Source organism: Scardinius erythrophthalmus (genome assembly GCF_964197995.2).
Source record: "Scardinius erythrophthalmus genome assembly, chromosome: 3".
NCBI classification, from domain to species: Eukaryota; Metazoa; Chordata; class Actinopteri; order Cypriniformes; family Leuciscidae; genus Scardinius; species Scardinius erythrophthalmus.
Window position 1 is genome coordinate 29,493,829 of NC_138223.1, and position 27,995 is coordinate 29,521,823.

The 27,995-nt window shown below is 38.3% G+C and overlaps 1 protein-coding gene across 1 annotated transcript in view; it reads right to left on the reverse strand.

The window, feature by feature from the left end:
- The window catches only part of frem3 (Fras1 related extracellular matrix 3), a 45,387-nt gene extending 18,899 nt beyond the window's left edge, over positions 1–26,488 (reverse strand). The window contains exons 1-12 of the mRNA XM_081360490.1: positions 21,362–26,488; positions 21,159–21,248; positions 7,438–7,584; positions 6,671–6,901; positions 6,265–6,390; positions 5,258–5,509; positions 2,630–2,779; positions 2,273–2,482; positions 1,931–2,128; positions 1,679–1,843; positions 1,403–1,585; positions 1,068–1,198 (exon numbers count right to left, since the gene is read on the reverse strand). Coding sequence (XP_081216616.1) covers positions 1,068–1,198; positions 1,403–1,585; positions 1,679–1,843; positions 1,931–2,128; positions 2,273–2,482; positions 2,630–2,779; positions 5,258–5,509; positions 6,265–6,390; positions 6,671–6,901; positions 7,438–7,584; positions 21,159–21,248; positions 21,362–26,390 — 6,912 coding nt within the window. The 5' untranslated portion in view covers positions 26,391–26,488. The remainder of the gene's footprint in view (positions 1–1,067; positions 1,199–1,402; positions 1,586–1,678; positions 1,844–1,930; positions 2,129–2,272; positions 2,483–2,629; positions 2,780–5,257; positions 5,510–6,264; positions 6,391–6,670; positions 6,902–7,437; positions 7,585–21,158; positions 21,249–21,361) is intronic.
- Positions 26,489–27,995: the final 1,507 nt, after the last annotated feature.

Consider the following 27,995-nt stretch of genomic DNA (forward strand, 5'->3'; position numbering starts at 1 on the left):
AACAAGTTAACAAAACCTTGTGTGTGATTTCTTAATAAACAAATGAGGGCAGGTTAGTATTGTTTTAAAGTTTGACTAAATATCTTTGTTGTTAGATTTTATTTAGAATAGAATGTGCAACTATCGCATATTTTATTGGGCAATACATATTTAAGCAGTAACTTCATTATTATCAAAATACTTTTAATATTAACTAAAATGTTTTGTTGGGAAAGGGACACATTATCTTTCCACAGATCTACATTTTATAATCACTATGCAATGAAAATGTATTTATTCTACTATGAATTTGTCCATGACAGGGTGGACATATTTTATGGTTTGCTCTTATATTGTCAGCTTGCAGTTAATTTATAAAAAGTGCTGGAGCTTGACCAATATGCATTTCTAACAGCCTAATGTCTCCTTAATACAACACATATAAAGTTAAATGGAAAATCTCAGATTTTTTTTTGGAAATTGTGAAGTCTCAAAGGCACTTTATGGTGATTTTGACCCTGTTATGTTTCAGTTAATAAATCTACAAACACATTAAAATAACACGAAGAAAATGACAAGTAACCTATTGACATAGCCTTTCTAAATTATAGAAAAACTGGGCACACAATGTTAACGTGTGTCTACTTTGTTTAAATTTAATGAATTTGAATTCGTTTAACCACAATATTTATCTTGAATTTATCTGTGGCCTCAGCTCAAATTACTGCCGCGGCAGATTACGTCATAAAGAGAATAAACTGACACTTTTCAAAGTCTGTGATTACAGCGCCACTCAGCGGTAAAAGGCAGCAAATACACATCCCAATTTTGCCGCCGCGGGAACGGCGGCGGTAAAAGTCTCATTCTGGTTGACCACCATCTGTAACACTGTTTAGGTCACTGTGACCATTGAGGCCCATTTACATCATACAGACTTCTCTGAAAGAGATTGGAGACAGCGATTGGCTCTTGCTGACAGAGGCAGCTGCTGCATGGCTATTTTAGCAAGAGAGGCACGTTAGCGTGTGTCTATGCGAGTGTGCGAATTGGCGTCTTTGGGGGTATTTTTAGAGATGATGGTCTCTGACCTGTGTCTCAGCCACCATATACTCGTCAGGCTTCATGTGAACAGTGAAAGCCTCACGGATCTCTCTTTGTCCATCATACAGAACCTGGATCTCCACCGCATGCTCTGTCTCACCCTCCTTAAATTCCACATCTGTAGGGACATACAAACAAAGATGTAGCTACAGAGAGGAACTAGATAACCGTTCTGGTTATCTGTTACTGTAATTGTATCAGATATCCGCTCCTTTTGTTCAGGATTTGACATACTTCATTGATCACGTTAAAATGATTTGCGCTAGTATTATGGCATCTCATGGGATTTATATTTTGTAGCCTTCGTGAGTCTTCTGCTGACCTTGAGAAAGGGGATTGTAGTCCTCTCCTGATGTTGCAGAGCCGTCCTTGGTGTGAATTCTCACCACAGAGACCTTGGAGATGTCACCCTGACGCAGGACAGGAATCTTCACTACAGCAATCTCTCCAGGAAGTTGTGGCTCTCTAACACTGTATTTGATCTCAGCAAACCTGATGATGGACTCTGAAGTGGAGAAGTAGTCGTGTTTTCTTTGAGATGAGCTCATCAAGAACATAATGCTGATGTTTGTCAAAAATAAAGAGAACAGATACTCACTATCCTTATGGTCAGTGATGGTGACCAGAGCTTCTTTTTGTTCTCCTACTGAAGCTCCATATGGTGATTTGCTCTTAGCTGTCCCCAAAACCAAGCGGAACTCCTCATCCTCTTCATGAACCGTGTCATCCACTAAAGTCACAACACATGGCTTCTCAATCTCCCCTGTAAACAAAGAGATACAAAAGATGAGCAAATCATGCAGACATGAATGAAAGGCTGGTCAAGGAACATGTTGAAAAACAAATGGACCTGGTAGGAACACGATGATGGATGCGTCAGTATTGGGTCGTTCATCGTAATCCATCATGACTTGGGCAGATCCCTGGCGAGTGTAACAGAGGACTGTGGACCTATGACTAATGTCGCCACTGCGGTACACCATCGCCTTCACCTCTCCATCAGCCTCATCCACCTTGTACTCTTCCTCCCTAAACTGGACTTTGGGTACTGCAGAAATACCCAGCAGTTAAAAACAGCCAGCATTACTCATCAGAGTGTTTCAATTATCTGCAGTTTTATGTCCTCTGAAACTTAAAAAAACTGATAGGTATTCATTTATTTTTCATAGATTTGTTTGAATCCTTTACTCACAGTCTGTGACAGTGTCATTAATAGTGATGACAGTTTTGCTAGGCTCTCCAAGGACTGCATTCATGGGCATACGCAGCACCAGCTCAAACGTCTCTGGCCCCTCCAGCTCTGGCTGGCCCAAGTCATCGAGAATAGTCACACGGAAAGTCTGCATGGTCACACCTGGAGCAAAGTCCAGGTTACGGCTGATTCCCACATAATCTAAACCCGCTGGACGGGAGAGGAAAGGGTGTGGGAGATGAAAATTTCAAATAAATGAAAATTACTGATTAATTATTACCTGAAATATTTTATTTTATTTGACCAAAAATTAAGATATCAGCAATTGTTGTTTTTGACAACTCTGACACTCTTTACCTTCTGCTGAAACAGGGTCGCTCTTCCTGGAACGGACTGTGACGGTGGCTGTCTTCGAAAGGTCAGTTCCAGTCCTCCACACTTTCACCTCCACATAACCATCACTCTCATCCACCGTGTACTCGGTCTCCCCAAAATAGAAAGATGGCTCTGTACCAAAGGGATTTTTTTATTATTATCATTTTATTTAACCTGAACCATCTATGTAAAAATTTGATGGCTTTTTTTTTTGTTTTTTTTTTGCTTTAATGACAACAGAACTTAGGCTAATAGCCTATACCTCCACAAGTTGGCACAAAACCTGATAATCCATGTCATCTAGGAAACCAGTTATAAATAAGTCCTACCAATTGTTTTCAAATAAAAATCACCAGACTGTATAAACGAGATGTCAAATCAGTCACACAAGACTTACCCATGTTTATTGAAAAGGGATTTGTCTATTTTATTTATTTATTTTTTATTATTTTTTACTCTTTATGATTGTAAAACATATTTTATTTGAATGTGATTTAAATGATAATAGGCAATGTTTTTATCCAGAAAGTAAATTATGGACTTTTTTTTAGTTTTAAATATCAAATTGAAAGATTTTCTACAACTGTTTTTGTTATTATTGGTATTATTAATTAAATATTATTGTTATTATGATTATTTTAAATTGTATTACTATTGAGTTTGCCATGAGTATAGCCTTTGATGCAGATATGGCATTAAATGATGAATAAATAAACCCATGTCATCCAGTATGATTTGATAATGTTTTAAAGAACATCTTGGGCTTCAATCGAAGCAAGTGCATCTGAACTCATGTAAACCAAAGTTCACAGAGTCACTGTTTTGCTTTTGATTTAATTAGTGACCTAGAAAAAGTATGAAATATGAAATATTTCTTTCTTATTTTACTGCATAATGATTCTTTATTTGATCCTTTTTAACCCAAAAGCTACCATAAGAAAAGGTGCCATTTTTTGCTCAGAATTGTTAAGTCATGTTTCATCTCACACAGAGTTGTTCTGACCCATTGGTGTGACAGCACAGGAAACCTACCATCATTTCTAATGTCCTGTCTGAGTGCTGAAACCAGACTGTTGTGTCTATTCCAGTCAAGATGCACTTGGTGAGTGTTTATATTTGTGTGTGTGTGTTTGGGAGGTCAGAGAGACTCCCAGAGCGATATCAGCATCATGGTAAATTAATGCAGAGGGGATAGGCCCTTCCAGGGTGGGGGGTAGAGGCCATAAGTTTGAGGGGCCATACAAAGAAAAACAAGAGTAGTGACACCTCCATAGACAACAAGTCAGAGAAACAACAAAAAGAGTCCAATTCTGGCTGGCATCCAGACCACAAGTCTATCCAACATCCTCCCTCCCCCCGCCTACAACTAGACACAAATATACCACTGGGCCCTTCCAGACCCACCAAGACGCTGAGCTACAATAAGCACATTAATCTTAACTTGCTTCTTCAGACAAATAAGGTCTAGGCATGTACATACATTATTTACACATAAATATCTTTTGAGGTAATATTCTAAATTGTGAAGGGTGGGATTGCAGTTGGTGAAAGTGTTTACAACTATTAGACTGTTTTTATGAGTAAGGAAAAACACTCAGAGGATGATATTTACTGAAAATTAAGAAATGAAACAATATTTAAGATATTCATTTCAAATTGAATAATATTAAACAGAAGGCTGTGCTTTGAAAGAAAAATTCCTGGATGAATCTTTGAACGTAATGAATTCACAGATGGCAAACTATGCTCTTGTTTGGACTATGTTCCTTTTAAGTAATGCACACAAATCCTAAATCCTTGGACAGGATGTTCACAAAGCTCTTTCAGTGCCCTCACTGAGGTTTATGGGCCATTACAAAGGTCATAGGGGCCTCAATTGTGCTCTCTCAACTTGTTTTGGGTTATCGTGTTACCATGCTGCCAAGGACAACAGTGGTATGACCACAAAGTAAAGATGGATCATTCTGTGGCTACCTATCCTTTCAAAGTGTGAATAATAAAAAAGAACATCTGTAAAGAAAGAACAGGTGAGGCATGTCAGTATAACCACAGAAAATGGAGAAGATAGTTTTTTCTTTATGCGGATGAGGATGTCATTTTTTAAATAATGTCATGAAAGGGTTTGTGGTTTAGAGAAAATGCACAGAATATAGTTGGTCTGACTATAGTTGGACTACTATACGCATATTTATAGGCTCAAAACTATATTAAAAAAACTTTTTGAACATAAGAAAATGACAGTAAAGACTACATGGTTAAAAAAAACCTTTAAAAAAAATAGGTAGCACTTTATTTTACAGTCCTGTTTCCCATGTACATACTATGTACTTATTATAGTAATTACAATAACTGAGTAATAACTAAGTACTACTAACCCCGAACTTATCCCTAAACCTAACCTTAACCCATGTAGTTACCTTATATTACCCAGTACTTTCGTAGGTAAGTACACTTTAAGTACACGAGTGCACGTATTGTGAAATAAAGTGCGACCAAAAATTATATTTCAAATAGATGCTGATCTTTTGAACTTTCTATTCATCAAAGAATCCTGAAAGAATTTATATATGAGAACAGTATTTATTCAGATGTTGGTTCTTGCCAACTCACCATCATCACTATCGGGCAAGATGACCACTTTGGTGTTTGGGAACTTGGCTCCCACCTGGCCACCCATGGGCATACTGAGGGACACATTGAATCTCTCCTCTTCCTCGTAGAGGGAGTCGTCAATAATTATGATGCGACACGACTTCTCCCGCTCATCTTTATCAAAGCGCAGAACACTGGTGTGGTCCTCTGGTCTTGTGATATAGTCTGAATAGGAAAGCACGGTGCTGGGGGTGGTTCCGGTTGCACTGCCTGTATAGAAGGATTTCTTGTTTTTTTATACAAACAGACTTTCAAGTTCTACATATGTACAGCTGAAGTAAGGTCATGTAAGGTCCTCAGTTGTAATAGGTTATGAGTCATAAACTAAAATAATGTCACGCAATATTCAAATAATCATGTAATTAGATATCTGTATGATTACTATTATCTCATAACATTATACAGAAATAGTTAAAGGGATGGTTCGGAGTAAAATCAACCTAGGGTCCTTTGCACCATGACCTCGAGCCAAAGCTTATTTAGAGATATAAGCCGAATGGCTTAGTGCAGGCGCTAATGGATCAAAGGTTGTGTCTTGTAAATTACTCCACTAATAATGCCCAGAATGGTACCAAACTTCTACAGTTGTACAAATAGGTTCTGTACTCATAAAACGAGGCATTGGAAAGTTTGTAAGTACATCAGGAGTTTATTTAAATAACACTTGCCTGATGGCTAATGCTACCGCTAAACCGGACGTCGAGCTCACTTCCGTGATTTGGGAAAAGCCTGTAAAAGTCCTGGCAGAAAGCGATGCATAAGGATGTAGATCCATTAGCGCCTGCACTTAGCCATTCAGCTGATATCTCTAAATAAGCTCTAACTTCAATAATGTTCGACCAAGGGAAAAAAGCCTTCTGGGGGGTGTTTGGCTTGAAGTCATGGGGCAAAGGACCCTATGTTGATTTTACTCCGAACCATCCCTTTAATATTGTGATTAGAAAACTAGGTTTCATTAATCTTACCTTGTTGTGTGTAACAAATAACCATTAGTTCCTGGCTGACGTCTCCTGATCTGCGGACCGGGACTAGTAGTTCTCCCATATCCTCCTCAATACGATATTCTGCTTGAGGGAAGAACACTGTGGACTCTGAAAAGAGATACATTTCAATGCTTAAATTTGGACATATATAATTATAGGATATATATTTATTTACAGTAAATATTAATATAAGCCTAAGTAGCCAAAATTAAATGAACATGACCACGTTTTTGCTTGTTGTCCATTTAATATCAAAACCATTGGCATTAATAGGAAGTTTTTCCCCCCTATGCCATTGTGGTGCACACACTCTGGAAGCAATTATATAGGTATATGTGTTTTACACTATATGGACAAAGTAGGAAATCATTAGGCATTGCATAATTACCATCACCAGGATCCACAATCTCCACAGTGGCTGTATCGGGGTATTCAAGAACAGCCATCACTGGCTCTGAGAGCTGGATTTCAAACATCTCTGAAGTTTCAAACTCTTGGTCGGTAAATATCTTCACCCTCCAGGTAGCGGTTGTCTGACCAGGGTTAAACTGGACCTGTTTCTGAGATTTTCCACGGAAGTCTTTGTCCTGTTTTGCTGTGCCGTCCTTGGTGGCAATGCCTTTGAAATACAAAAACATTCTTTGGAGATCTTAAAATATAAAAGTCTCTCAAATTGAGTAAATTGTTTGTGATGCGGTTATTGACTATAGCTGTGAGAAGTTTAAGATGTCTGTTGACTACTTAATAACCATTTTAAAGAACCGTAAAAGGCTATGGTACAATTTAAGACATTGTAAGTCACAGGTAAAGGGCTGTGAAAATACCAAACACAGAGGGACCAACTTGTAACAGCTGCAAATAAACATGGTGTATCTCTAAATATATGCAAGCATGACAATGAAGGAGGTTCTGTTTGTTTTTTATTAGGATTCCAGTATTTAATGAACTGTATTTTTATCTCCACAAAATAACTCTTGGTCACAAACGATTATGTACTGAACATTTTGTTAGCAAACAAATTACACCTCATCACAAGTCCTGTTTATTGTTTTTTAACATATTAACTATATATAACATATATTATAAATGTATTAATTTAGCACATATTTTGAATTAGGCTAACTGGGTAACTCCTTCACTTTGATAAATACTTACTGACAAATGATGTCTCTCCCAAGTATCCCCGGCGTTTGAGGGTGACTTCCAGAAACTTTGCATCCTCATCCACAATATAATATTCCCTTTCCAGGGATATCCAGGCCCAATTCAGACGGAACGGCTGTGGCTTCAATTTGTTGCCACCTTTTTCAAACAGAGAAAAGCACAATGAATTGAATTTGATGAAGCACAATGAAAAAAGACACAGTGTATATTTGATCTCCTTGAGACACACAATCGTTTTCTAATGATTTCATCTAGTTCAAGTTCAGAATGTAGAAAGAAAGAAGGGTCAAAATTTGATCCTGAGTCCTGCTTTTAGTTTTCTATTGACACTCAACACCCTTTTTTGTCTTTCCTTCATTACTACTGTCAAATTAGGACACAATATATGTTCACACGGTTTTCTTTTTTTACTACTTTTATTGGTAAATAAATGAGGCTCAAGAGAAGTGAGTCCAACCAGGTGTCAGGTTAGTGCTGAAGCCCAATGATAGTGTTAAAGAAAGCAGTTGTGGAATATTGTTGTTGGTGCAGATAAACACAAACGATGGAGAGTTTTCTTACCACTTCAATCACTAGCCATGGATACTGTAGAAGGGACAATAAAGAAGATCTGACCTTTTGTCTCCAAGACTTATATGTGCTACACTTACTTACATACAAGATGTGCTCCATATCGCTGTGGAGTACTTGGTTTTAACGTTACTGTCGTAAATACCACACACACAGAGCCGTCTCTGCACTCTTCCGTCCACGCTTTCTTCGTTTTCTTCATCAACTCTGACATGATTCATGTCTGAAATGCGTGCTAGTGTCTTCCATAGAGGCTGCTTCATTATGTTGTTGATGTATGTGACATTGTGCCGTAAAGCAAGCGTGATTCTCGTGAGATTTGGTGGGGCGCCACCTCTCTAACTTGCATTGCTGGTTTTGCCAGTGCCCCCCCCCCCCCCAGATTCATCCCCTCTAGCTTTGCTATCGGGATGATTCGCCCTATTACGAGTTCGTTTACCATCAAAATGATTTTGAAGCTCTTATATTAAGGTACAAATCTTACAAAGTGTGCCTTTAACTTTATTTTTCTATAGAGCTATAACCTGAAATATATTGTATATTTCAGCATTATTCTAGCACTCTTTCATCAAATAATACATACCTCAGTGACTAATTATCATTTTGAGTAATCAGATTAAAGTATAATCGGATTAGACTCTCTCCATGGACTAAATGATTTAAGCAGAGAAGAGATATAATCCTGAATCTTGACTGACTGAAGTAGGATAAAGAACTGTAATGACTTAGAAAGGATCCTCAATCCTATCTTGCCATAATCCATGCTACCCCCGTGACTTTGATTATCCCTAAAGAGAAAGGGTATGTTACATTCTTGGACACTATTTCTTGGTACAAGCTGTTCTGATTTTCTATAGCTGGCATTTGTTTTACTAAATCCTTGATGATATTGCTTTAGATGACAAAAACTTGTAAGCAATTTTAACAAAATTGCAATTTTAAATGTGGAACCAACCTGAAAGTGAAACATTATTTCTGTCAGTTTGTGTGCAAAACATGACTCAGTTCATTGGTATTGCTCACTGTTTTGTAGTTTTTTACACACCCTGCTGAACACATGAGCTGCTCTTTTGATGTGAGCATGTGCAGAAACAATATTGCAGTTCAAATATGTGCAGTATGCAATATGTATAATAAAAAACAACAACAACAAAAAACAGTAGTTTGAAGTGTTGGAAATAGAAGTTATGTTGTGAGATTGATTTACAGTAATATTCAATGAAACAGAATCATCATGTTGCCAATTGGCCATCATCTTTACAACCCTCCTCAGTTTAGGAAACGGCGCAGCCTGACATGACAGCATTGGCCTTGACCAAGCTCAAGTGTCTGACAGCTCTGCCTAAAAATACAGAACTCATTTATCATATTTATCTTTGCCCTAGATTGCTGAAGGGCCGTTAAAAACATTAAAACTGATTGACAGAGAAGATGTAAGGGAGCCTTATACAAATTAGATGTTTTATCTCTTGTTAAGCTTTCACAGGAGTGTGAATACTGTGCATATCTCATGAACATTACTAATGCACCAATTAGAAAGTAGCTGAGCTCATTAACACATTAAAAACAAGCTGATTTATTAAAGCTTGTTTTGAGCTGTATTAAAAGGCACAATGCAAAGAAAATGAAGCATGTATCAAAGGCTTAATGGAAGGTGAACCATATCGTAGCTCAGCCAAGTGCCTTTTTCTTTAGGAGACAATTTTCTCAGGCACACTGCCCAGTTTGAGTATGAGCTGATATTGAGCTTAGTGAGGCTATATCAGAGGATTATCAAATGGACAACATGCAGACAGAAGGCTCTCTTTCAGTTAAAAACCCAGCAGTCACCTGTGAGACGCAGGACCCTGTGACGTTTCTCTGGGCCTGGATAAGGGCACTTTGTCTACAAGATTATTGAAAATAGTTCCACTTGCAGTGGAGACAATGTCTCTCTATTCAACAAATTCTGTGCACAAAATAATTTAGCCTGATTATTCTGTAAAAATGTATAGGAACAATTAAATGCATAAAAGCATCAAAAAGACAATCATAAGGTACAATTTTTTTTTAAATCAAGAATGTAATTTGTCATTGTATTAAAGCCATACTGACATCTGTTTTTCCTATCCTCTATTAGAGTAATGTTATTATTGTTATTTTTTAATTCAATTAATTTTGTGTAGCACATTTCACAATAAATATCATTCCAAAGCAGTTTTGCTGAGAATACTGCTTTACAGTGAACAAGGTGACAGTAGAAGTGAAGAGAAACCTAGTGACCTGCCTATGTAGTTAACTTTGAACAGACCCTTTATAACCCTTTTATAACTGGGCAGTCTAAAGAAATGCATTTACAACTGATGTTTCGATCCATTAGCACAAATGTACTGTTATTTCCAAAGTGAATTTAGCTAGTTAGAGTTGACAGTCATCTGAGGAGATTTCCTAAATAGTTTTAATGCTATGTTTAGAAGGCAGGTGCTGTTTAACAGTGATCGTGGGGGCCACCTCAGTTTTCTGACTGTGCACTTTTTCTTCTCTTTCTCACACCATTTCTCAGTGTTTTTTAGATTCCAAGAGAGGGAACTGACAGCTGTATCCTCACTCCCTGCACTTATCCCCTCCCTTGTTCTCCCCTTTTGTCAACTTTTATCTGTGCATGGGAGCAACAACTGAGGCGGACAGCAGGCACTGTCTGGGTGGCCCAAACCCACTGTCATGGTTCTTACTGCTTCTTTCTACACTCTAGGGGGATTTGTGTCTACAATGAACAAACAACACAAAAGTTTCTCCCTGTGAAAGCAGAATGTTTTCTCATGAGTGTTTCAGACAGTTTTCTCAGAATGTTGTTTTTAGTTCACTATAAGTCATGAGAATCTGAGCAGTGCAATAGCAGTTTTGTGGTGTTGCGAAGCATTTAATTTAAGGGTTTCTGTTGTAAGCTGGAGCGGGAGTAAAGCCCAGTAAAGATCAGCATCAGTGAGTGGTGCTAACTCATTGAATAGGTTCAGGCGTCACAGGGGGATGCCTGAAGCTCTGGAGGTATTTATGACTGCAATAATATATAAAAAGAAAGCAGGGCTAAGTAATGGTTACATTCTCACTCATTCAAGTCACCCTAGCCTTATAGCTTTTGAAAAAACGTATTCCTGACTTTTACATAAACTAACATTTACATTTCCAACCGTAATTATGTCTTTGTTTCTGGCTGGCAGTAATAATTCCCCAAGCAATGAATGACTTTGTTGCTATTATTCGTAAGAATAAGAATAAAGTCCCCCTGTAGTCAACAATTTTATCCCTTAAAACTAACCTTTGATCACTACCAAAATTAAATATTTAACAGTTTTCTCCTGTGAAAATAAATTTCATAATCTTCATGCCTTAAAATAGTTAGAATTTAACCCTCGCTTCATTTAGTATATGTGGATCCATGAATATGCAAATTAGTCCCCGCTCAGTCAACTTTACTGAGTAAACGTTACACAATGGCAAGTGGAAATTCAGCCATATATGTTTGAACCAGAAACTGATTCAGAATAAGAAGTGAAAGAGCAAATTATACTGGCTCGTCGGTGTATCAGAATGGTAACACGTTTTATGTATTGATCTCTATATCAGACACAAAACGGTAATTATTATGATTAGCCATTGGCTTGACTACGTTATCAAACAGCTAATAATGTGTTACTAATGTTACACAAACCATGTTCCAGTTTGCCATTTCAGAGTCAGAAAGCTGCCTTCTAAAAATCAGCATCCTCAGAAACTCTTTGAACAACTTAGAACATCAGTGAGAAAGTAATTTCATTCATTATAACATCGTAATAGGCATCATACTCATAATTCACTCGCTATTTTATCAAATGTGCCACAATTTTTTGATATCAATAGAAACATATACCGGGTATGAGCTGATAGTTAATGATATGCTAAAGCCCGCTGGCACGTTGACGTGATTGGTTATAAGGTAGTTTGTGACGCAAGAAACACCAGTGATTTCAAACTTTGTTTTTGAGACTGTCTTTGCTAAACTGCAGTTTTAAGGAGAAAATACTCAGCAATGGTGTTGACTTATGAATTTGCAAATGGTTTGCGTTAAAGCATATTAAAAACCCTGCATAGACATATAAACAACATTAAAAACTTGATTTTCATCACAGGGGGTCTTTAACAATTTTTGCTTGTAAAAAGTCTCGTGTTGCATACATCAACATGGTGGTAAGTGTAGAGTTTGATAGTTCTGATAGATCTTTACCTCAGTGCCACGGGTCAATAGAATACCGTAGTTATATAGAGCCTCGGGCATGGGAGGGAGCGCTAGGAGGATATCAACATTCACTGCTAGAAGCATATTGCAAGACTAAACTGGCTTATATATCTATATCCTTTTATATTCATCAGAACTTCTAGGGCCATGTTAAGTATCCTAAACATGAAATGCATGACCATGCTTCAGATTAGACCCAAAATTATCTGACTTCACGAGGCAACATGAAGTCATATTCAAATATGGGTCAGATCTTTCTGACCTGAGAAGCTTAAGCCATTTCCTCTGCATCTAATAATGGCATCTCGCAAACACCAAGCTTGGAAGTCTATGTTAGGCGTCTCATGTAATTCCAGGCATTCCACTGGGGGAATATTTGACAACTGGACACTGGCAGGTACTGTACTTGTCCACGTGACATTTGCAAAAGCCAGGCACCTGATCCCCAAACTGCAGGGTGATGAATTATGGCATGGCAGACCAGCCACATCTCTTTTGACACCAGTCGCCTAAGTTGTCTGTGGTAGGCAGAAGGAGATAGATCAAGAGAAAGTGCTCTTTAAAGGAAAAGGCCCCATAGGGTGATCTTAAGGCTCAGATCACAGGAAGAACTCTGCCATCTGTAAGAGATAAGAATAACCCCAGAACCATACATCATATCCTCTAGCACTCTCACAAAATATCGTAAATCTGAGAGTTGCAGTGACGATGTGGGTCCTGTGTTTAGTGTGGTTGTGAAAGCCACTGGCACCATAGAGCAGTTAATCTTTTGTGTTTACATGTCTGACACACAGATTAGGTGCAGACGTCTATGATGATAAAGAAACCTCCAAACTTGAGAAGGTTTTTGTATATCTCTAAGATATACTTCAGCTTTTGCATTAGACTTGTCTAATGTTAAAATTGTCTATGGCTCTATTCTAAAACCTTGTGAGCTACAGTACCTTACGGTCTACTGCCAACATAGGCAGTTTCCTTCTAAGGCAGCATCCTAACTGAAAGATAGCTTTGTATGACACTGTTTTGGAACGTTAAACAGGCATTCATTTGCACAGGAAACAACTGTAGACTCACAATTGATTTCAGTCTAGTTTTGGTGTTAGCATGTTGCTAAACTAATGTGATACTCTAAAAAGCATAACAATATACCACACAATATTGAGGCAAATTTAGTACAAAATCTATTTGTTTTCATGTTGAAAGTAAAGAAGTATTTATCAACAGTTATATAATTTTTTTCTGCCCTCTTTGATTATTATTAGGGATGCACCGATACCCCTTTTTCCAGAATGAGTCCGATTCCAATACTCCCATTTTTGGTACTCGCAGATACCGATACCAAATACTGATACCTGTATTTTCACTGCATTTCTAATTTTTAAATGTATTAGAAGATAAACCAAAATAATATAAATCAAATTAGTTGGCTTAATTTGTTCATCAAATATATATTTCCTTCAGTTATTACATGCTTAATTAAGCCTGCTAAAATGCATTGTATGAGCTTCTGTTACTTTCACTGTTCATTCTATTGCTCTATCATATTTTATCTTTCATTTAATAGAATGATCTAGCATCTAACATCACATAGTTAGAGCAGCTCCAGAAGGGCTCAGTGCTGAGGATTCTGTCAGTGGTACAAATGTTTTAGACACCAGTGAAATATCAATTCTTTATTACAATTTTGATACTACAAAAACTACCAGCCTAATTAATGTGAATTTATAAAACGGTTAGTTCCAATCCTTGATTCTGATTGGTCAATAGCTGTGCTTTTATTTAGACAGCGAATTCATCTCATCCAATAATGTTATCGTTGGAGTCGCCGATTGAAATGAGACAAATATTTAATGCGTGCACAATAAACGGAGATGTTCAAATAAATTTAAATAAACATCAATAAAAAAAAGTATCTCTTGTTAGGCAGCATTTTAGCAACTAAATTAATAACATTAATAAAATAGATTAAAGACCTAACTGTTATCTATCAAAATATGTACCCTTGTGTTTTTATTTAGGCTATGTAAATATTTAGTTTAGTGCAGAAAGAAAATAACGGAATAAACAAAACAAAAAAAACGTTTTCTCATGCTGAGAGATAAGCTATGCCTATTTGTGTGAGGAAATTTCACAAATTATTGTGTTGTAAAAAATAAAAAGAATGAGACAAAGTTTGAGAACGGTTTGTTGTTTTTATTTGAGCTTTCATGCATATTACACATTGGAACATTGTTGTTCACGGTCAGGGACTATTTTTTTCTAGCGGAAGGAATGCTTTTATTGATTTAACTTCATGAAAGTTGCACTAAACATTTTTTTTTTTTTTTACTTTAATATTGTGTGGTAACCGTTTTATAAAAGCAATAAGGTACTCGAGGCAAGTGCTGTATCTTGAATAAGTAACGGCTGAAGGGGTTGCAGGCACTCCGCTTCGTGTCATGCCTAACAACGCCCTTCAGCCGTTAGGCTACTTATTCACGATACAGCACAGCCTCTCGTACCTTATTGCTTACTTAAAACATTACGTAATAAATAAATGTAATAAAATAAGAACAAATAATCAAATTACACATATATAGCACAAATAAATGCAATAGAACAAAGAAAGGCTACAAATGAAGTAAACTGTTTTTAGAGTTTTTCGGGTATCGAACAGGTACAGAAATTTGAATAAAGTAATCAAATGTGAAAAAACATTGCATATTCTTTACTGTATAAATTAAATATAGATGGATATTTTTGTAAAGTTGAAAAGGGTAGCTATTCTTGACTATTTAGTCAAGAGCAGTGAGTAATTTATTTGTCCATTGTTTGATTAACATTAAAACAGCAGCAGGTTAAACTGCTGCCCCTTTTAGACCGAACGCACAGACCCCATTTGAATATACTGTTTCACTTGAGATATAACCGACTTTGTTTACTGGGATACTTGCCAAGACGGGCGTTTTTACATAAACTTGTGTGAATTTGTTCGTACAAGCGCAAGACGCTTCTCTCTCTCTCTCTCTCTCTCTCTCTCTCTCTCTCTCTCTCTCTCTCTCTCTCTCTCTCTCTCTCGTCAGTTAACGTTAATAAGCTACATGCCTCGTTTTACTTTCTTTGCCATTGACATCCATCTGAACTACAAACTTTCCACTGACGTCTGTGAAAAAGGGATGCGCTCGACCAGCTCGTACGCGTCTGCCGCTGCGCACTTAATCCACTGCGCGTTTTTCTTTTATCAGCTCGCACACCACAGCTAGGCGTTACTAAATTTCATTTAATATTCCACTAATAAGATACATTTACTTCATAGACAGCCTTCTTTTTTATTCCCATTATACCCTCTGTTGTCAGTGTTTCTTTGTCTGGACACAAACACTGTTTACACGCTGCCTGGTATCGGTTGTTGGTAACGGAGCATTTTTACGAGTACGAGTAGTACATGAGCTCAGTATCGGGCCGATACTGGTATCGGTGCATCCCTAATTATTATAATTCTTTTACAAAGCGTTTTGCAGAACAGATACATGCGATGCCTCCTTTTTTGAGGGTATGTTTTGGAACAATCTCCAGAGAGCGCCTATGATGCCTCAAAAGTTCACAAGGTTTTGGAGCAGAGTCTATGTTTAAGCTCCCTGGCTTTTCACAATTTTTTTTATTTTTTTTTTTTAAATAAAATTGTTGGAAGAAAATCCAAACCCAACCTAGCAGTATGATATTTTACATCTCAAAAGATGAATTAGGCAAGGGGAAGCCCCAAGGTTTTCAGCATATCTTGTGATGGCTTTGAGTTTCAGCCTGGCTTAGAGGGATCTTTGAAAGGAGATCTGTTAGCAGATCAAGGCTCCTTGACACACACACACACACACACACACACACACACACACACACACACACACACACACACACACACACACACACACACACACACACACACACACACACACACACACACCCCTGACTGCAATGACTTCTACACTTACACGGGGTCAGTGTAGCTGGAGCCACAAATCTGGAGGAAATGCATTCCACCATCTAACAAATGATCATATAACATTGCTTTGGATATGATTTATGTCCCTAATACGAACAGCTTAAATTCTGTTATGAAACCTAAGCTTGTATTTTATAAAAGTATTATGTGAATGCTGACAGCAAATGGAAGTTACATTATAACGAAAAAATGTCATGATCTGCAACTTAATTGCCAATAATTAAACAAAGCCTGGTGAATTAGAAGTGCATATGCTCAATTGAAACTTGTAGGCAGTTTAAACTTTATTCTGATAATCTTAAGGCCCGTACACACCGGGACGAATATCGGCGCGCGTTATTCGCCAGCGTTTTTCAACGCGTTTTTTGTGTTCACACCCAAGCGATTTTCGCTGACGATGAGCCGAGTGAACATGCAAATTCATTCCCTGACATTAGATGGCGCTTACAGTTTTTTTCGATTGCTAAACGACAGTGGGCACAACTGGAGTCACATGTGCAAAACTCTAACTACAGTCTGCACAGCAGCAGTTCATGTGGACCAAACTCTAGTTCGTTTTTCATTGCTTGAACACAGTTTTCAAAACTCGACACACTTATCCCATGACTTTAACCACAACCTGCACAACACTGTGGATTTACAGCACTTTGTTCAAATGCTAACACACTGCTGTCAAAACTGTGAACCACTGTGAAATAGATTTCAGCCTTGTGCCTTTCAAACACTGCTGATTGCAATCTCAGCTGAAAGGCTCCCATACACAAAATAAATATATTTGAAATATATTTTTGGAATATATGCAAATATTCGAAATTGGCCCAATAAATATATTTTAGTTAAATATATGTAAATATATTTCACACTTACTGTAACATCATATATTTTTGTTATATTTCAGAATATATTTCAAAATGATAAATATAAGTGACCAACAATGCAAATATATTTCAATGTATTTGGAATATATGCCACATATATATATTTCAATATATTGTTTTTCTGTATGGGTGGAGGTGGAAAGTGTTTGGTCACCACCCACATGACCAAAGGTCTCTTTTGGAAGCCATGCGTGCCGGATGTGAGGACACGACTGCCAGGGATGGATAAGGCACTCCAGAAGGTTCTTCCCCAGGTGCATGGCAAGAGAGAATATTAGATGTGATGTTGATGGAAACCTGTGGCCTGATGCTAGAGAGAGGCAGGATTAGCCGCTTAATTATTTGTTCGAATTACATTACATTACATTATATTACATTACATTACATGTTCGTATGTACTTTTAGTTTCTACCTTTTTTTTTTTCTCATTACTGTAATTCCATAAATTACTACAGACTATTGAAGCAAACTGCTAATTTTCATTTACCTTAAAGAATTATGTTCTAAAAAATTAAATAAATCATGTGAAAAAAATGTCACTCTTTTCTTTGAAAAAAATATTACTTTGTGTGAAGTCACTGAAATTGTTCAAACTGTAAAGATGAAAAGTTTGTATTTTCTGTATTGGTGTTTGATGCTAGTGTTTTTCCTCTCAGTGTGTTCTGAGTGACAGTGTGTGTTATCTCAGTGAGGGTTGTGCATAGTGTTTGGCTGCACTGAGCCTCTTTTGAGCCATGTGTTAAGAGTTGTGTTGCTTGGAGTGAGTTTTGCAGGTGATGTGAACTGTTTAGCTCAGGTGGCTGTTGGTAGTGCAGACTGTAGTTAGAGTTTTGCACATGTAGCTCCAGTTGTGCTCACTGTCGTTTAGCAATCGAAAAAAACTGTAATACCACTCCATAACAGTTCTCTTTTATCAAGATTTTTGTAGTCGCTGTCGCGTTTGTCATATAGTTATTTATGTTCCGACACCAACGAGACCAGCAGCTCTACATTCATCTTGCCTTGCATCTTCCTCGTCTTATTTCTTCCCGGCAGTGTTTAGACGCTACTCGGCATATATCTTCTTCGCCGTTACGTATGTGTGCTCGGCAAGACCGTTTTGTGTTTGAGCGCCCCCAAGTTGTGTTTTACTGTAACTTCAGAAGCTCCAGACACGTGAGCAAAAGCGCCAATCTCATTGGTCGGATAGTTTTTGACGCGGCGCGTCAAACCAAAAAAACGAACCCGAGGCGTTTTTTTTAAAATGACGCTTTTACGCGTGGCGTTTTTCGCGTCGGTGTGCACACTCACATTGGCGCCCTTTGTTTAGTCACGAGGCGTTAAACGTCGCCGAATATCGCGCGCGAAATTCGTCCCGGTGTGAACAGGCCTTTAGACTTACAAAGCAAGTAAGAAACAATACAAAACTGAATAATCAAATGTAAAAATAAAATGGGTTGTTTTCACCCATTTTAGCCAAACACTCAAAACCAAAATAAATAGTGTTCGAACCAATCACCGACAGGGGTGGGTGTTGTGAGGTTTTCGCGTGCAGCCGTCATAGGCAGCCGTGCACGAGCGCAAAACCTCACAACACCCGCCCCTGTCGGTGATTGGTTGGAACACTATTTATTTTGGTTTTGAGTTGTTGTGAAACCATTTGTTTTTGTGTGCAGATCTCAGAGCCTAGGCTGCCTACAGAGACGCGTTTTTTTGACGGCATGCTTATGGGGCGGGCAGCTAGCGGATCGTTAGGAAAGATTAAATGAATGTGAACATTTATGTTTGGGCCTGAAATCGCTGATACCACCTTTAAGACATAACTGACTGTGTTTACGTGAATGCTCGCCAAGACAGGCATTTTGACATAACTGTGTGTGTAGTTGAGTACAGAATATAACAGAATTCGGGATTGTGCGCTGTCTTAGAGGCGCTTTTCTGTGCATGTGCTTCGGGTCAGTTTTTTTCCACAGCTTATTGCACTTAATAACTCTTTTTAAGCAAGTTACACATAAGTAACAGTCGCGTACCCAGTCTTTTTTCTGCTATATGCGTCAACCTAAAATGTTGACTTTTCTTGACTTGTCTCAGTCTCATTAGAACTGATTTTGTTTTTGTTTTTTATAAAATTTAATCTCTGAAAAGTGCAACCTGTTTAAATTATAACAAACAAACAAACAAACTAAAAACCCAGTAATATCACGTTTTGACTACATCTGAGAATTTGAAAGGGGAAAAAAGAATTAAAAAAAAAATATATATATTAGATTCATTTTGAAATGACTATTATTGCTTTTACAGCATTCGTGTCTCTGAAACGCCAAACATAAAGAATATAAAGTCAGCCTCTACCAAAGATGAGAGTTCCTTTGAGAAATGTATATGTAAACACACCTACAACATGCTGTCTCAGTGTCCAGAGAGTATGTGAACCTGTTCCATTATTTTCTGTTAGTTATAGCTTATAGGAATTTTAAACTGTGTAATGTGGCAATTGAGGTTTTTTAAATGTACACAAACAAACAAACAAACAAACAAACAAACAAACAAACAAACAAACAGTTTCCTCCAAATAGTAATAATTCTTAATCCTGGCTTCTTTTGAATCTTTCTAAATGGTATTGTTTCTACCATCTTGGCTAGGCCTCTGACAGTGTGTTTTTTTTTTTACCTGACTCTTATAGCAATGACAGCCTCCAGCTGAAATGCTGCCAAAAAGACGAAGTGCCAGCCCTGGTGCATGCTTCAGTTCCGACACAGCTAAAGAGCCATAAGTTAAACTACTAACAAGCAAATGTCTGCGACTTTTAAATTTACGATTAAGGAATTCACACAGATACACAAACTCATTTGTGCGGATCATATTAATTAACATTTAGCGTGAATTCAAATATAAGTAAAAAATAAATTTTTGAACAAAAAACTGCAGCCTTATTTAAAGGTACACTGTGTAGTTTTTTTTAAGTATTTTATTAGCTAAAATCAATGTCTTTATTCATAAATATGTCCTCATTGGTGTAAAGTTACCTCTGCCAATGATCTGACTTATCCTCGTAAGCGAAGAATTTCTTATCTTTATTTACATTAGACGGTTAAGTCAAAGGAGACTTCCATGTCGTTCCGCCATTTTGAAAAACTATAATAGCAGAGAGGGACTAAAAGCACTAGCCTACCTCAAAGCTTTTCAGTAATTGAAACACAGCTTTCATAGAAAGAGATGGCTGAGGACTCACAACTCACTTTCCAGATGAGTGTGTGTGTGTTTGTGTGTTCTCAGGTCAACGGCAGATAGAATGGACTGTGCTGTCATCATCTAAGTCAATGTTACAGTCTAAATTACAAGCTTTTTTTCATTGGTTGTGTAATTCATTATATAGGCAGCATAACAATAGAACATGTACATATAGCTAAACTCGATGAAGTGCTATTGGAAGACGTTGTGATAGCTTATTGGCACATAACGGCTACCGTAGTTGCAACACGCATTTGAAAAAGCGTGGCGCTAGAGAGCACTATTTGGTTTAATGCAAAATACAATTTCACCGCTAGATGGGAGAAATTCCTACACAGTGTACCTTTAAAGTTACTGGGAATTACTTAGATATTCAGTCAAAAAAAAAAAAAAAAGCTTGATCTGCACTCCAAGCACGTTAGCGTATTGCTATTATTTGCTGACCACCAAAGCTCTACTTGTCCAGGCTCATCCAAGTTGAAAAAAAAAGATTCTTTGCTTAATCCGTTTTTTAAAGTGTTTCCTTTTTCATGTTTCTGTGTATATGTGTCATGCTGAGGGAGCATACAGTAGGATTTCCAAATCTCACAGTTAAACTACCACATAGTTCCAATCTTTAACGATGACTGTACTATTAAAAAAGTGTTTTGTTTACTTTTATATTGACTGACAAAGAAACACTCTCCTAACCTAGAAAACCTAGAAAAGTCCCCTTCAGCAAAATTGATTTAAATAAGCACCTGAAAGCTTGGGAATTCCAAAAGCAGCTTTACTGACACATGACACTTTCAGTTAATGAGAGGGGCAAGGAAGAGACATTCTTACCATTGTCTTCCACTCTGAAATAGAATATGTCACTTGTGGCATTGGACCCATCAAGAAGCACATAGCAAATCTTCATATCATCAATATCAGCTAATGACGAGAAATGAGAGTTGGAGAAGTAGGAGATTAATAAATCTTAAATAACAGTGACAGGTTTTGCATAAAATATTTAGGAAACAAAAAGGAAAATAAGTATAACTTACCCTGTGAGAAGGAATTGATGCTATCATTCCCCAAAGCAGAATTCATGATAAAGCCATGAAGAGGGGTCTCGGTTACAACATACTGAAGCACTTTGTTTGGGCTGTCTCTGTCCTCAGCCTTTAGAGCTTTGCTGGTAATCAAAAATCCAAGGTGCCCAGTATGAAGAACCCTAAGAGTGGGTGCTGCTTTGTTTACTATGATTTGAGGCACCCCATTGTCCACTGTGCTAATATGAATAGTCATCATCTGAGGCTTACGAGTTTCATATACAGTATCAGGGAAAACATAAAATTCTGTGTGAGTCCCATCAGTAACTGTGAAGGAGAAGCTGTCTTCATTCGTCTCTGTGCCATCATGCCTATAAGTAATACGGTTTTCATTTAGATCCTGCTTGGTGAATGATGTAATGACTTGTGTTCCATTGAACAGAAGCTGACCGTGAACTGGCACTTGAGTCACTACAAATCGCAGCAGGTTGTCTGGTGTGTCACGGTCCTCCACTGTCAGTTCAAATGGTGTGATCAGCTTGGTTTCTCCCTCCCCCAGCACAAGCTTGTTGATCGTCAAGACTGGCTTCTTGTTGTCGACATCTGTAATGGATACACGGAAGGTGCGGAAGACAGGGTTATAGCCATCTGTCACCTCAAACTCAAAGCTGTCCATCTTCACTTCATCGTCAGATGTATGGATGTAGTAGACCTTGTTTCCAGCTAACTGCAGCTGAGTGAAGGTGGAGATGGGCACTCCTGGGAGATCAGTACTTTCAAGATGGCCCCTGCTAGGAGCACGAGTAATACTGAAACTTAGATATTCATCTGGACTGTTGATGTCAGTTGTGCTGAGAAGGTCTGTGGTCAAGGTGACCTTACCTCCCTCTTTGAGTGTCACACCCTTGTTGATAACATCAGGGAAGACCATGTCCATGCTGCCAATATTAATGTAGAAGTACCGATCAATGAGAGGATTGATTCCATCAGTTACGTCAAACTTTAGCAGGTCACGGACACCCTCCTGCCCTGTGTGAACGTACTGGATCAACTGTTTGTCAAGTTCCTCTTGAGTGAAATTCATTCCAATACTAATGTTGCCAATTACAACTCCATGTTTGGTAATTCTATGAAGGTAGCCTTGGCCAGGGCCATAACGGATAATGTAAGTAAGCTCTTTGTCCTCAGAATCCAGATCTGTGGCCTTCAGGACTCTGTTACTAATTACTTTGGTTTCTCCAATTTCTACTTCCAGGCCATCATTGATGGCCATCCTTGGCGTTTCATCATCAACAGGAATGACCATTATGATGACCTTCTCTTCAACAGTGTGCTTCCCATCAGTGAGTCGAATATCAAATCTGTCTTCCTTGGTTTCAGAGTCATCATGCTCATAAACAATATTGGAAGCCTCCTTGATCTGATCTAAGGTAAATGTGACCACTGGGACTGTCCCAGTGCTCAACTGCTGAACTATGTTTCCATGTTTTGGGTTTTTAAGTATTTCAAAAACTAATTCATCACTTGGGATATCTGCATCTGCAGCATTCAAAATAGGTGTGTCAATAACCAAACTCATCCCCTCCATGACAACAAACTCACGAATGAAAATCTCTGGCTTTTCGTCATTGGCTGGGATAATGACAATGGGGAAAAAGTGCCTTTCTGAAAAGTTAATGCCATCTGAGCAGCGGAAAGTAAATCTGTCCTCCACTGGCTCTACACCCTTATGAATGCTTTGGACATAATAGATGTGGCCTAGACCAACATCTTTAATGGTGAATGCAGTGATGGCAGTGCCTACTCTGGATTTTTCAGACCCAGGAGCTGGGGAAATGTTCTCCACATAGCCAGATGTGGACTGAACGATGATAGTACACAATATATCATCATTATCAGTGTCAATGTCCTCAGCTTGAATGTGCTCCAATGTGATAACATTTTTCTCACCCTCGACTACTACAAATTGTCCACCTACATTAACAATAGGTGGAATGCTGTCTACAGGAAGAATGGTGACTTGGACGCGGACCCCTTGAACTTTGTTGCCACCAACAACCCATTCATCTGACATGTCAGATATTGTGAGATTGAAAGAATCATGCTCTTTGATGGGGCCAATTTCACCACTAGTGTGAACATAGATGACCACGCCATTTATTATGTCTTGCTGGGTGAAGCGCTCAGCAGGAGCTCCATTCACCATTATTTCTCCTAGCTTAGGAGGCTCCTCAACTATGAAAGTCAGCATGAGGTCATCTGTGTCTTCATCATGACCCTGAATAACATTGCTGGTGATTTCTGTTGCACCATTCTCAAGTACATCAATGGACGTGCCTAACAAACCTGCTGGTAACATAATTTTTGGAGTTTCGTCATCGACAGGCTTGATGCTGATCTTGACAACAATGGGGACTTCATGAAAGCCATCGCTAATGTCCAGCTTAATGACATCGTGAAGAGATTCTTCACCACTGTGGATGTAGGCCAGTCGGCTGTTTTCAATGTCCTCCAACACAAATGTTTCCCCATTAGACATGTCAATTCCTAAATATTGCAGCTGCCCAAACCTGGGAATCTGGGTCACTATAAATTTAATATTCTCATCCTCTGTGTCCTGGTCAGAGGCATCAAGTTCATTTTTGGTTATTATATAAGTATTTCGCTCCAGAACAGTGAAACCAGTATTAGTAATTACAGGGGGTTTGTTGTCAACAGGCTGTAAAAAGATTGTAAAAAGTCCATCAACAGAATTACTAGCAGTGTCCTCCACACTGAATGAAAACTGGACCACTTTTGGAGTAATACCGAGCTCTTGGTCTGGGGGTTTGTATGCCACTTTATGGTGGTTGACCTGAGCTTGTGTAAACTCACTGATTATGATGTCAGGGCTATCAGTCAGTACAATGGCGCCAAGAGGAACAGGGCTGTTTTCATCTGTGTCAGTAGGAGGTTTGACAATGGTGTATTTAAGATCCCTGTCATCACAGTCCAGATCTGTGTAACGTAGAAATTTCTTCTTAAAAAATGTCAGCTCATATTCTTTGACTGTCATGTGTAATGTGGTGCCAGAGTAAATTTCCGGAGGAATGTCATCCACCGGGTGGATTTTAATTATGAACACATGCTCTCCTGATTGATTTGGTGGGTCATTGTCATCCTGGACTCTAAAGGCAAACTGGTCAATCACAGTGGTGGTACTATGAGGACCTTTGTGACGATAGAACAGCTTCCCATCCAGAATATCCTGCTGAAACCATTCTGTCACCACCTGTTCAAACATCTCATCTGTTGCACTAAATTTCCATGCAGATGGATCTGGAGGAGGCTCCACCTGTTTTATGAGCAGCTCACCAATTGCTGAGAATGGCTCTTCTAATATGAATTTAATTGTTGAATCCTCAGAGTCAATGTCAGTGGCACTCAGGATAAAGGGCGAGATTTGCATCACTTCATTTTTAAAAAGCACAATACCAGTGTTTGCATTTATAATAGGGGGTTCATCATCAGTTGGAGCTATTGTGATGGGGAATAAAAACTCTACTTCATCACTTCCATCAGTCATTCTGAATATAATGTTGTCACTGTAAGTGTCGCTTCCATCGTGCTGGTACACAACAATGCCAGCATCTAGATCAGCTGTAGTAAAAAATTTTCGTTGAGACCCTAGCACAGTCAGCTCTCCATGTTTCAAGCCATCAATAACAGTAATCTTCACATCATCAAGATTATCTTCATCGCTGATCTCTAAATTTTGTGAGCTGGATAGTGGTCTTGATTGACCCTCAAAAAGCAGCTGTCCTGTATTTTTGGTTACTACCGGAGCTAAAGTGTTCATTGGCTTCACAACAATCATGAACGCAAAAGGATCTGAAACAGCCCCATCAGTGTCAACAATTTCAAATTCAATCTGGAAAATTCTTTCTATTTCTGAATCCTCAGAAGGAGGCTTGTAAGCGATCTTAAGATCTTTAATATCTCTCTGATGGAAAGAAGTGATTGGCTGGTTTTGATCATCTGTACTGATAATATGGCCCTGCTGATAGCCCAAGGGAGATGTTATGTTAAATATTAATTCATCAGAATCTGATTCAATATCTTCAGCTGCCAGCATATCCAAAGTAATGGCTGTCATCACAAACTGGTCAATCTCCATCATCATCATAGATATAAAGCTAGGTTTTGGTGGTGTATTTTCATTACCCTCTTTAATTCTAACCATTATCTGGAAATGTTCTTGTTGAATAGTATTACCATCATTATCTTGTACTTCCACTAGCATTGGAATGTAGTCTCTGTTAGGAGAGTTGGTAGTTGCGGTGTGTTGATACTGAATTCCCTTTTTGACAAAATCATCGCAATTAATCATCTGGCCATTAACAGAGTTATCAGTAAGACCACCATACCTGGGAAGTTTGCCTGCACCAACCAGTGTGGTCACCTTGCATGTAGTGACACCATCTTCAAATGCAAACTCTAAAGTTTTTTTGTCAATTGGGTTGCTTAGCCCATTGAGCTTGTCCACAACCAGAGGCATGTTACGAGTGACAATCTCCAGTTGCTGAAAGACCACTTCTACTTCAAGAATCAGAGGAACCACCACTGTGTCTGTGTTTGAGTCATACCTCAGTTGTAGTTTAATGTGGTCTTTGCTTGGGCTCCGGGAACCAAAGTGAGTATATTTCACCTCTTCTGCACCAAAAGCACAGGGGAACTTCTTGGGTGTTAGCATTCCAGGTCTCTGAGCCAGTGGGTCATTGTCCAGAACTGTAATGTGACAGCGGTCTCCTGCGTGCACTTCAGTCACAAGGTCATTGATAGAATCCAGATAGATGGAGCGTCCAAAGGGAACTCTAATCCCATTGTTGGCTACCAAGATTGTTTCAATGGTAGGTCCAGGTCTCTGACTATGGCGGAAAGCTGTGTCGAAAGGATCTGCGTCCACTTTAGAGAGACAACATCCTAATGAAATCAAAATAAACAGGCACTTCAGAGGTGCTCCTGCTGCACTCAGTCTTCCTCTTTGCAGACAACCAGCCATATCTACAGCAAGTTGTACTGCATGAACTTGCTAAAATAGATGCACTGCAGATTTAGGATGATGCCCTTGATTTCTCAAGGCTTGGTTTTCACTGCTATGTATCCTCACTCTCTGTCCTTACACACAGTACAAGTGCAGCCAACCTACTGAAGCACTGCAGGTAATACTTAGGGAGATAGTGACAGCACAAAGCTCCACCCTCAGTCCAACCTCTCCCACGGCTAATTTAAGGCAGCACATTGGACAGCCCCCCAAAGTGTTGCATTCACTCTACCCCTCCCTCCCTTTTTCTCCTTCCTTACCCACTGAAAGCAAAAAAAGAAGTTCATATTAAGAACAGTAACACATTTTCCTATAGAAATGAAAAGGAAATAATAAAGACATAAACCAAGACAAGCATGTTCTGTTGTGAAATTGTGATGTCCATATTTATGTGGCCTCTGATTTGTAATATGTTTGACAAATACTTCAAGGAATAGAAATGGGTGTGGTTGCCCTAGAACTTTTTTTTTTTTTCATGGTCTAAAAAATGGTCAGGGCATCTGATGTTTTAACTTCTTAATTCATGAGAATGTATTCTTTAAAAGTATCCAATTAGTTTACCTTGCCAAAATAACTATAGATATAGCCATCAAGTAGTGACAGCGCCTTCTGTTGGAGTGGTAGGGACAAAATATTTAAATATTTTACATTTTTGGAATTTGGCATCTCATAAATTATATTAAAATATAAACCATATTAAATGTAATACATTCCCATAATTGATTTAAAATAATTATTTAAACATAATTGTATTTGTTGGTGTGTGTGTGGTTCTGGCATACCCTACACAGCTTATAAATCTTATAATACCAATTATTATTATTATTATTATTATAATTATTATTATTATTATTTTATGTGATTGGGTAGGTTTAGCGGTAGATTTAGGGCTTGTGGATAGAATATGCTGCTTGTACAGTATAAAATCATTATGTCTTTGGAATGTCCCCATAAGACATATGGGGGGGGGGGGGTCACTTCATGGGGCAGTTGAAAGGTCAAGCTACACAATACACGGTCCAGTTGGTTAAACAGGTGGACAAAGGCTACCCAAGGGCCATGTATTTTAATGAAGTGATAAAAACAAGTGTTTTCTTTTTGATTTTCCTTAATTCTTCCAGTTACACAAGCATCCATGCGAATAATCAGCAGCACTAAATTGTTGAAAGGTTGAGAGTTGAATATTCAGGCACATTACCTAATGACACTTTATTTGCCAACCATAAGCGTAGTTTGACCTAACAGGCATGATGTCCTGCTGCCTGCCTGAAAAAAATCCTCTCATATAATTTTATTTCTAGAGAGTCCAAATATATCTTTTGCAATTGCAGTCACCGGGGATGGGATTTTAAATGCGTCCACCGGATGATGATGGAAATCCCCCATGGCTGTCAGGAGTACATTGAGTTTATCTCTTAATGTGACACATGATATAGTGCGCCAAAAACAAGCATCCAGCATCAATTGCGAAAAAGGTGGATTAATAGCTTTCATTCTTTAATTAGGCCTTATTTATTCATAATACTTTATCTATAAGCCTTATTTATGAATACTTATTTAAAA